General features: G+C 57.7%; 1 protein-coding gene across 1 annotated transcript in view; it reads left to right on the plus strand.

Moving 5' to 3' along the window:
* Window positions 1–10,632, plus strand: part of Fat2 (FAT atypical cadherin 2) — a 49,457-nt gene extending 38,825 nt beyond the window's left edge. Inside the window, exons 16-24 of the mRNA XM_048333894.1 lie at window positions 1,078–1,215; window positions 1,339–1,482; window positions 2,722–2,919; window positions 4,399–5,212; window positions 6,002–6,147; window positions 6,959–7,409; window positions 7,991–8,144; window positions 8,558–9,018; window positions 10,043–10,632. Coding sequence (XP_048189851.1) covers window positions 1,078–1,215; window positions 1,339–1,482; window positions 2,722–2,919; window positions 4,399–5,212; window positions 6,002–6,147; window positions 6,959–7,409; window positions 7,991–8,144; window positions 8,558–9,018; window positions 10,043–10,557 — 3,021 coding nt within the window. The 3' untranslated portion in view covers window positions 10,558–10,632. The remainder of the gene's footprint in view (window positions 1–1,077; window positions 1,216–1,338; window positions 1,483–2,721; window positions 2,920–4,398; window positions 5,213–6,001; window positions 6,148–6,958; window positions 7,410–7,990; window positions 8,145–8,557; window positions 9,019–10,042) is intronic.
* The last annotated feature ends 778 nt before the right edge of the window (window positions 10,633–11,410 follow it).

Below are 11,410 nucleotides of genomic sequence, written 5' to 3' on the forward strand. Positions count from 1 at the left end.
TGGAGTGCTAGCCTTGAGAAAAAAGAAGCCAGGCACAGTGCCCAGGCCCTGAGTTCAAGCCCCAGGACTGGGGGGAAATAAACACACACAGACTCCAATCTGAATAAATGAGGGTAAGGATGGGTCAATGCAGACATAGACTATAAGACCAAAGATTTGGGGGGAGGATTCGAATAAGATCCTGGAAAAGACTGGCCAGGAAAGAGACACCTTGACTGACAGATAACTGCTCCTACGTGGCGCTGTGGCTCAAGTGGTGTCGCACTGGCTCTGAACACAAAAAGCTCGGGGACAATGCCCAGGCTCTCTGAGTTCAAGCCCCAGAATAAGGGCATGCTCACAAATGTAAAAATAAGAATAAATCAATACACCACACATGAGACAAAACGGCAGCTGCTCAGGCAAGTCCCGACAGACGCCATCAGAGCCATCGGATGGGGTTGGGTTGGGAGAGAATGCGCTGGACAGAAGATGGAGGAAGAGATAGACTCTAGATTACAGCATGTGACCTGGATGCCAACGGAGGACGGGGCGGGACATGGCGTCATGCCTTTATACGCACGCCCCCCCCACTTCCGTGTCTCCATGACCCACCCCTTCCGGTTCTCTTCCATTTCCCGGCACGTACACATCTGCAGCCTGAGTACACATCTGTCTCTGAGCACACACTGTGTCCTCCGCCTGAAACCATCTCTCCACCCCAGATCCCTCCTCATCTTATTTCTTTTTTTAAATGCTGGTAGTGGGACTTGAACTCAGGGTCTGGGTGGCTGTCCTTTGACTGTTTGACTCAAGGCTGGTGCTCTATACCCATGAGCCACACACAGCCCGGATGTTATGTTTTCTTCAGACATGCGCATTTAGGGGCAGGCATCTCCCTTAACCTGCTCCCTGAGTGAATGAATGAATGAATGGACGCATGGTGCACTGGGGTCCATGGATTTTATCCCTTGACAGCGATGTCTGTGGTACAGGGGCTGCCAGCCTGGTGACCACGGCTGGGGACAGAGACGCTGCCATGGGCGACTGGCGAATCCTTGGCCACCCTTCCCTGTGTCTCCCTCCTCCCCCTTGCAGGTGTCAGCCACCGATGAGGACGGGCCCCTCAATAGTGCTATCACCTATAGCCTCGTAGGAGGGAACCAGCTCCAGCATTTCACCATCCACCCCAAGAAGGGGGAGCTGCAGGTGGCTAAGGCCCTGGACTGGGAGCAGGTGAGTCACACGACAGGGGGGGGGGGTCTCCCATTTTACTTTTCTGGAAACAGGAGCCGTGGGTCCAAGGGCAGATGTTGTAAGGGACCTGGTTGTCACTGCCGCTTTGGTCTCTTGTGACAGACACCCAGCTACTCCCTGCGGCTCCGGGCCACTGACAGCGGGCAGCCCCCACTGCACACGGATGCTGAGATGGACATCCATGTGGCTGATGTGAATGACAACCCCCCGCGATTCTTCCAGCTCAACTACAGCACCACGGTCCAGGTGATGATCCCACTGCCCGGCAGCTCCCTCCTCAGTCCACTGAAATAGCTAGCTGGATGCCGGTGCCTCCCGCCTGCCATCCCAGCTTCTCAAGAGGCTGAGGGCTGAGGATCATGGTACAAAGTCAGTACCTAGGTGTGCTCTACTTTGCAGATATCTTGCATATGTATTAGCAGGCTTTGGCTCCAGGTATCAGATTCCCTAGGGAAAAGTTCATTAAGTAACAAAGACTCATTATTCCATAGATGTTGGAGGGTGGAAAATTCCATTCCAGAACTGGTTATTTGAGTAGGAAGAGGCTATCATGGATTTGGGCTAGCTTCCTTGAAATTCCTTCACCTTCCTCACAGTCACAAAGTGGCTACCAAAGGTTTACCATCACATCCTCAACCAATAATCTTCAAAAACAAAACCAAACCCAAATAGGAGAGGATGCTTTTGAAGGGTCAGAGGGGTTGTTTTTATCAAAAGAGACTTTTCAGACACTCCACCAGGTCAGAACTGGGTGAGATGCTTACTCTTCTTACACCAGCAACTGGCACAGATGATTTTAATTGGCTGCATCCAATCTTAGCCCTTCTCCTGGTAATCGAGGGGCATCTTTTCTGAGGCGAGTGCCACTTTTTGCCTGAACAGAAGTATCTTGCTCCTAAGAAAGCGAGATAGTATCCGTTGGGTTGGCATTTCGCAGTGTCTGTCCACAACTAGGTCCTGTTTGTAGGTTTGTAGGTTGTGATTCTAAAGAGACAGTTAAAACCACATGGACATTTTTTATCACGGTATGCCCACAGTATAGACAAGAATGATAGGGAGAGTCCCCCGACACCCCCTTTTTTTTCTTCTTAAATTCTTAATCGTCTTTGAATCTGCCTGTCCGATGTCTACCGTATCATCTGGTCTTCTAAAGAAGAGACCACTCGTGACTGTTCAGTCGAATTAGAAATCCCCCATACGTAGCCCAGCGATTCCATTATTTCTAGTCACGACTCCCTGGCTGTGGGGGGGCCTTGGATGAAGGGAACCCCCCAGCCCCCCACCCCACCTCGTAGGATTTCACCTTTGGTCTCTGGTCCAAAGCTGCAAAGCAACCACTCCCAGGTGGATGAGAGCAGAGCAGTGCCGGCTTGTAGTCCAGGCCGATCCTGGAGCAGATCGCTGAGAGCTGGGTGGGAGGAGGGGTGCAGAGGGACGGGGACGAGCGGGACTCACCCTCCCTTCCCCCTCGGCTCCCTGTGTCAGGAGAACTCCCCCGCGGGAAGTAAAGTCTTACAGTTGATCGTGAGCGACCCGGACTCCCCCGAGAACGGCCCGCCCTACTCCTTCCGGATCACCCAGGGGAACATGGCCGCCACCTTCCGAGTGACTCCCGACGGGTGGCTGGTGACCACGGGGGCCCTGAGCAGGAGGGCCCAGGTGTGGTATCAGCTTCAGATCGAGGTGAGAGCGGCCGGAAGCCCACAGACACGCACCCTCCGCCAGTGTCTGTGAGTGGGAGCGGCGTAGGGCCCCGTAGGCGTGCTGGGCAGGGGGCTTGGGGGGGGGACTCCCCACAATAGCCACGTTGCTCTCAATCCATAGCACATTCGTTAAGGCAGGTACGATAGAGGTCCACGTTACAGATGAGGAAACCGAGGCACGCAGAGGCGAAGCAGCTGGCTTTCAGTATTGTTAGGAAGGAGCGCCCCAAGTCCAGAGCCCACGCGACTCCAGCACGGCGCCCGGGCAGAACCCATCACTGCGGCTCTCGTTTCGCCTTGGATTTGGCCAGAATTGGCTCTCTGGAACTGAGGGGCTCACAACGCCTACCTTACGGAATTGTGTGGGGCCAAGTGAGCTCTCAGACGCCCGATGGGTGGGATGGGGGACAGGACTGGCCACAGGAGTGGCCAAGATGGCGGTCAGAGCTTCCTCCCTCTCTTCAACGCCCCCAAATCCTCTCCAATCCCCCCACATCACCCCACCCCTCCACTTCCAGTTCAGTGCATCCCACGGGGCTACGAGTAATGGGCTCCAGGGCTGGCAAGGGTGACATCATGGATCTGTCCAATCAAGCAGTCTCCCATGCACATCCCATGCTCCAACCATCCAATCATGCAGTCTCCCATTTGCATAGCCCATGCTCCATCCATCCAATCATGCAGTCTCTCATTTGCATAGCCCATGCTCCATCCATCCAATCATGCAGTCTCTCATTTGCATAGCCCATGCTCCATTCATCCAATCAAGCAGTCTCTCATTTGCATAGCCCATACTCCATCCATCCAATCATGCAGTCTCTCATTTGCATAGCCCATGCTCCAACCATCCAATCATGCAGTCTCCCATCTGCACATCCCATGCCCCATCCATCCAATCATGCAGTCTCTCACTTGCATAGCCCATGCTCCACCCGTCCAATCAAGCAGTCTCTCATTTGCATATCCCATGGATCCCAGGACTACAGCCTGGGAGGCGAAAGGAACCGCTCCTGTTCTAGAGACAATGAAAAGATAAAGAAATAAAATCTCACAGGGCACCTGTACCCCGTCATCCTGGCTACTCAGGAGGCTGAGCTCTGAGGATCGATTGTGGTTCAAAGTCAGCCCCTGGGCAGGAAGGCCCGGGAGACTCTTATCTCCCATTAGCCACCAAAAAGCCAGAAGTGGAGCTGTGTGGCTCAAAGTGGTAGAGCCCTCGCCTTGAGTGGAAAAGCTCAGGGACAGTGCCACAGCCCTGAGTTCAAGCCCCAACACACACACACACACACACACACACACACACACACACACACACACACACACACCACATATGCAAAGATCTATAGCTCTGTGCTCTTCAATGAGGACGCCACAGCCTGCCCTGGGGTGGGCACGGTCGGGGGACCCCGCCTCAGAGCAGAGGTGCCGGATTAAGGGCAGCATCTCCTTTGCCCCCCAGGCCTCCGACAGCGGTATTCCGTCCCTGTCCTCCGTGACATGGGTCCACGTCCACGTCACAGAGCCGAGCCACTACCCGCCCTCGGCCCTCCCACTGGAGATTTTCATCACCACCGGGGAGAAGGAGTTCCAGGGCGGCGTGGTGGGGAAGATCCACGCCACGGACCGAGACCCTCAGGACACCCTGACCTACAGCCTGGCGGGCGAGCAGACCCTGGGTGGGGGCTTCTCCGTGGGGTCCACCGACGGCAAGATCCTGGTCACCCAGGTACTGCCACGCGGCCGCTACTCCTTCAACGTCACAGTCAGCGACGGCACCTTCGCCACCACCGCCGGGGTCCACCTCCACGTGGGTCACGTGGGGCGCGAGGCCCTGCGCCAGGCCCTCTGGGTGGGGTTCCACCAGCTCACCCCGGAGGAGCTGGTGAGCGATCACTGGCGAAACCTACAGCGTTTCCTCAGCCACAAGCTAGACGTCAAACGCGCCCACATCCACCTGGCCAGCCTGCAGCCTGCCTCGGCGGCGGGGCCCGGTGTGGATCTGCTCCTGGTCTTTGAAGGGCCTTCTAGAACATTCTACCACCTCCAAGAATGGGCGTCCAGCCTCGTTCACGCAGCCAAGGAGATGGAGCAGTCGGTGGGGATTCAGATAAGGTCGGCCGTGCCCGTGGGGCTTTGCCAGGGGCCGAGCTGCCAGGATCCATCTTGCCACACGACGGTGCACCTGGACCCCAATGTGGGGCCCCCCTACAGCACAGCCAGGCTCAGCATCTTAACGCCACGACACCGCCTGGAGAGAAGCTGCTCCTGCAACGGTGAGACACGGCCTTCCTCCCCCACCCCCACCCCCCACCCGGGGAAAGTCCGCCAACGCTGGGGGGTTCGAATCCCACCCTGACTCTGTGCCATGTTTTTGTTTTGGTCAGTTGTAGGGTTTGAACTCAGGGCCTGGGCGCTGTCCCTGAGCTCTTTCTTGCTCAAGGCTAGCACCCTACCACTGTGAGCCACAGCGCCATTTCCGGTTTTCTGGTGGTTCGTTGGAGATAAGAGTCTCACGAATTTTCCTACCTGGGCTGGCTTTGAACCACGATCCTCAGATCTCAGCCTCCTGACTGGCTAGGATGACAGGCGTGAGCCACTGGTGCCCGGCCACTGTGCCATGGTTTCATCGAGTCCTGGAGTAGTAAGCCAGCACCGGGCCATGTTGTTCTCCAGTTCAGCAAATCAGTTTCACGGCATGGCTCGGGGCTTAGACGGAGACACCAGACTGCCTGGGTTCAAATCTCAGCTCTCCCATTTAAGTAGGAGGATTCGTGGGCAGGGCTAGTGTAGGAATGGAGTCTGACCCTCTTGTTGCCTGCTAAGAAGAGCCTGACCTGGAGAAAGGACTCAGAACGGAGAGCCCTAAGTACTCAGAGAGTACTTACCCACTTCCAGCTGCTAGCTGGCAGGAGCCTGATCCAGAGAAAGTACTCAGAACCAAGTACTCTAAGTACTCAGAAAGTACTTAATAACAAGTCACTAAAGCCACAGGTAGGACATGACATGTCCAGTGAGAGAGAAAACTGCATGATAGATGAAAACACTTGCGATTGCTTCCACAGGCACTGCCGCCAGGTTCAACGGGCAGAGCTACGTGCGGTACCAGGCGCCCCCAGCTCGGGACTGGCAGGTCCAGTTCTACATGAAGACTCTCCAACCACAGGCCTTCCTCCTCCTCACTAACAACACAGCATCCGTTTCCTTGAAGGTAAGGTGCTGCCAGCAAGAGAGATTTCCTGTCAATGCCCCTGGCTACCCACGAGGTGGGGAGGTCGGGCCACTTGCTGTGTGGTTGACAGGGATGCTCGCTGTAAGCAAATGGGCTAACCCGTGTGCGGTGGAATAGTACTCACCCATCAAGAAGAATGGAATTATGTCATCCGCAGGAAAGTGGATGGATCTAGAGCGAACCGTGTCAAATAAGATACATCAGGAAGACCTATCACGTGGCTTGATAGATTTAATGAGTTCAGCAATACTTACTTGCTGCCAGCCTTTTCTTTCTCCCTGCCCCTCATCTGCAGTATCCTACCTACCCCCCAACAGCCTCCGTGTGTGTGTGTGTGTGTGTGTGTGTGTGTGTGTCTAGTCATGGGGCTTGAAATCAGGACATGGACACTGTCCCTGAGCTTCTTCTTGCTCAAGGCTAGCACTCTACCACTTGAGCCACAGCGCCACTTCTGGCTTTTTCTCAGTAGTTTGTTGGAGATAAGAGTCTCCCGTTCCTGCCGAGGCTGGCTTCGAACTGTGGTCCTCAGATCTCAGCCTCCTAAGTAGCTGGGTTGACAGGCAGGAGCCACCGGCCCAAAGTGACACTGTGGCTCAAATGGTAGAGTGAGAGTGTGAGGCTCTGAGTTCAAGCCCTTGTACCAGCGTACCACACACACACACACACACACACCACCACCACCACCACCACCACCACCAACTAAGCACCTACGCACACTACGTGCAAATGCAAAGCACGCGGTTGGAGCTGGGTCTGTGAACAAGGTCACCAGGATGGCTTCTCTCCACAGCTGGCCGGGGGCGTACCGCAGCTGGAATACCGCTGCCCGGGTGGTTTCTATGGCAACCTTTCCTCCGGGAGCCCGGTGAACGACGGCCGGTGGCACTCCCTGCGGCTAGACGTGACCGACTCTTGGGTCCGCCTGTTGGCCGACAGCTCGGGCAACACCTCGCTCCGCATCCCAGGGAACTGCCAGGGCCTGGGGCCCGAGGAGAGACGCCTGGTCCTGGGCGGCGGCCTCGGCCCTCCCCACGCGTCCTCCGGCGTCGCCCAGGGCTTCCGAGGCTGCCTGGACGGCGTGGTGGTCGACGGCGAGGGGCTGGAGCTGGTGGGCCGGGCGGCGCGGACGGCGGCGGGCGTGCTGGAGAGACGGGCGCTGAGCCGGTGCTGCCCGCACGGCGATGTCTGCAGCCCGGACCCGTGCCTCAACGGGGGGACGTGCTCCCCGGCCCCCGCCACAGGTACGAGGGGGGGACCCCGGAAAGCTGTGCAGCCCGCAAAGCAGGCTCCCCCACCCCTCTCCACCGCCCCCCTGTGGCAGCCTGACACCCGTTCCTTTATTTCTCCTCCTTTTTTCTCAATTGTGCCAGCCCTGGGACTTGAACTCAGGGCCTGAGCACTGTTTCCGAGCTTTTCTCTCTTCATTTGTTTTTTTAACTGAAGGCTCGTGCTCTACCACGTGAGCCATACCTCCACTTCGGGGCTTTTTCTGTGGATGTGGTGCTGAGGACTCGAACCCAGGGCTTCATGCATGCTGGGCATGCACTCTACTGCTAAACCACATGCATGAAGCCCTGGGTTCGAGTCCTCAGCACCACATCCACAGAAAAAGCCAGAAGTGGCGCTGTGGCTCACAGGGTAGAGCGCTAGCCTTGAGCAAAAGAAGCTCAGGGACAGTGCCCAGGCCCCGAGTTCAAGCCCAGGATTGGCAAAAAAAGAAAACAGATTTTTGCGTGGACATGAACACACAGATACGCAACCCACCAGCACTCCCCTCATTACTAGCCCGTCCCTCTGTGTGCCCTTCCTGTCTCCCCCACAGGCTACATCTGCAACTGCGCCCCACCATTCTCCGGGAGACACTGTGAACTACAGAGAGAGAACTGCACATCTGCGCCGTGCCTGGAAGGGGGGACTTGCCTGTCCTCCCCGGAGGGAACTTCCTGTAACTGCCCTCACCCCTACACAGGGGACAGGTAAGCCCCAGGGGACACCCCCTGCCCTGGGCTCCTCACCCCTTGGTCTGACCCCCTTAGCAAGTGACCTTTGCACCCTGACCTCTTGGTAAAGCAGCATGGTCCCGGTGGCCGGGCAGCGACTGGGAGAGAGGGCAGCTGGGTGTCTTGATGGCTTCCACACCAATGGCCTGGGGGACCTCATTGGTGGAGAGAACATTCCATCTCTAGATCTGATTGGCTGGAAATAATGGACACGCCCATTCCCTAAAGAGTCACCCACGAGCATGTAGATCGGAATTTCCTGGGGGAGGATAAAGAGTTGGTGTGTTTGATAATGTCGCCCCCCCCCCCCGCCCCATCTCATAAAAGGAGAGATGGAAAGGAACAGTTCAGGGACCGGGAACCCTGAGTATGCCTCTGTCTCTCGACAGGTGTGAAATGGAGGCCAGGGGCTGCTCGGAAGGACACTGCTTAATCACGCCCAACATCAAGCGGGGCGACTGGGGACAGCAGGAGTTACTGATCGTCATAGTGGCCATCTTGGTCATGGTGGTCGGCATGGCCGGGTTTCTCCTCTACTGCCGCCGTTGCAAGTCTCACAAGCCTGTGGCCATGGAGGACCCCGATCTCCTCGCCAGGAGCATTGGGGTGGACACCCAAGCCCTGCCAGCCATCGAGCTCGACCCTCTGAACACCAGCTCCTGCACCAACTTGAACCAGCCGGAGCCCAGCAAGACTTCCGTTCCCAATGAACTGGTCACCTTCGGGCCCAACTCCAAGCAGCAGCCCGTGGTCTGCAGCGTGCCGCCCCGGCTGCCCACCTCCGCCGCCGCCCCTCCACCCCCAGACCACCAGCGCATCATGAAAAGGGCCTGGTCTGGCGAGGAGATGGGTCAGTACACCCCAAGCTTCCGGGGCTACCCCCTAAATAACCCTTGAGACACACGCGATCGGATCCTTAGGGGTAAGGGCACTAGACTTCAAGGTGTCTCCGTGCCAGGTTTCTGATGCCGGGGTCTGTGGCTCATTTCACAGCACCGTGATCATCTCCCTTAGATTCCAAGGCTCTCCATTCCAGAATCTTCTAGATAAATGCTTAGGGGTTGGGGCTGAGTCCCTAGAGTGAAAGGGAAGAGGTCTAGGTGAGTTGGTGAAGCACTTTCGGTCGATTCCTCTGGCCTATTCGCCAGTGGTTCCAAGCAGTCTACGCAGTATCGGTGACTCGGCTCTAACTCTGCTTCTCAGCAGCAGAGACGGGCGTAGAACCGACAGACCAAGGGCTCCCCACCTCTTCCAAACCACATTTCGTGTTACCCCTCTCTGTGACAGACCCCCGTGGCATCTCCAAGCCCGCGCTTGGGTTTTGTGGGGGGGGGGATTTCTGCCCTCTGAGATCCAGCATTGGAGTCAGGCTATGAACAAAGTCCTACCTGATTCACCCAGTCTCGGGTCGAGAGGCAGAGGTTTTGTAGGACAGCCTCAGGAGGTGCCTGTGGCTTCAGGAGGGGCTGGAGGGGCACACCTGCAATCCCAGCCACTCCGGAGGCTGAGGCTCGATCATCAAGCCAGGCCCCACCGAACCCCAGAAGAGTCAGAACGGGAGCTATGGCTCAAGTGGTAGAACGCCAGCCATAACCGAAAGAGGGACAGCAACTCAGGCCCTGACTTTAAGACCCAGGACCAGAGCATGCATGCACACACACACACACACACACACACACACACACACACACACACTCACACACCCCTGAGGTCTTGAACTTTGCCCTCCCCCCACCCCACCCCAGCTTCTACGTAGGCTTGGCAAAGACAACAGGCCGAGATTGACCCTGTGCTACCCAGGAGTGTCAGGGCCTTCTGGAACCTTCCCCAGAGGGGGCGGGGGGGACTCACTCTCTCTTGCCGTTCCCTTACAGTGTACCCCGGCAGAACCGCAGTCTGGCCCCCCACGTACTCCAGGAGCGACCGCTGGCAGTACCCGCCCTCCGAAGCGGCCCAGGACCCTCGGCCACCATCGCCCCCCCATCACGCAGAGCCCGCTGGCCTGTACGGGGGGTTCCCCTTCCCCCTGGAGCTGGAAAACAAGCGGGCGCCCCTCCCGCCCCGGTACAGCAACCAGAACCTGGACGACCTGTTGCCTCCCCTGGCCCCCGGCCCCGGGGAGCCCCTGCTGGCCCCGGCTCTCAACGAGTACACCGCCATCAGCTACTACCACTCGCAGTTCCGGCAGGGAGTGGGGGGGCCCTGCGTGGCGGAGGGGGGCTACAAGGGGGTCAGCATGCGGCTCAGCAGGGCTGGGCCCTCCTACGCTGACTGTGAGGTAGAGGGGGGACCTCCTGCAGGTCGGGGCCAACCCCGGGCTCCCCCCAACTATGAAGGCTCAGACATGGTGGAGAGTGATTACGGGAGTTGTGAAGAAGTGATGTTCTAGGCTTCATGTTCTCAGAGGAAGGCGCCAGTCGGGGGGTGGGGGGCACCCCGTATCTTCCAGTCTCCTAGGGAGTGACTGGGGTGTGACTGGGGAAAGGAGGGAGGGACCACCCTCCTGGTCCAACCCCCCCCCCATTTGAAATGTGCTCCTGGGGGGCCCCCCAGCTGGTCACTGAAGATGGAAGGAAGCTGAGGGGGGAGTTCAAGGCAAAGCAAAGCGTAGCCTGGGGTCCAGGAGGGAAGGGATGCTCTGAGCTGGTTACCCAGGCAACCGGGGAGCGCTGCCTCCCTCCCGGGTTGGACCGGAAGGGCTGGGCTGTATCCTGAACCTGCCACCCTGGTTGCCCGGACGACAGGACCAGCTTGCCGGTCTGATGTTCATTCAACAGGCAACCGGGACACCGGCTCCACCCAGGGGCCACCTAGTGGGCAAGCGGGGAACAGCAGGCGAGCCACCTGCGCCTCGGGCCTTCTGCGACTGTGCTAGGAGGCGCCCCCCCCCCCCACCGGCCTCAGTCTCCCCAAAGTGCCACTCCTTCTAGACCCAAACTGCAGAGGGATACCCTTCATCTCTTCATCTCTCCGGGCCAGCCTGGGTCTGCCATGCGCATGTCCAAACTTTCCTCTTGTGAAGAAACAGTTTTAAGACCTCACGAGAGACTCTGGGTTCTTTACCCCCCCCCCCCCCCCGCCCCAAGTTTCTCAGGCACTTTTGGTGGCCAAAGGCACGAAGGACATAAGTTCATTGAAACTCCGTAGGCACTTTTCAGCCTTGCTGTCTGGATCCAAGGGGACAATTTCCTCTTCAGACAACTTGGAACTGCTGTTTGGGGGCCGAGGGGAGGCAGGGCCAG

The sequence above is a fragment of the Perognathus longimembris genome, chromosome 25 (assembly GCF_023159225.1).
Source record: "Perognathus longimembris pacificus isolate PPM17 chromosome 25, ASM2315922v1, whole genome shotgun sequence".
Taxonomy (NCBI): Eukaryota; Metazoa; Chordata; class Mammalia; order Rodentia; family Heteromyidae; genus Perognathus; species Perognathus longimembris.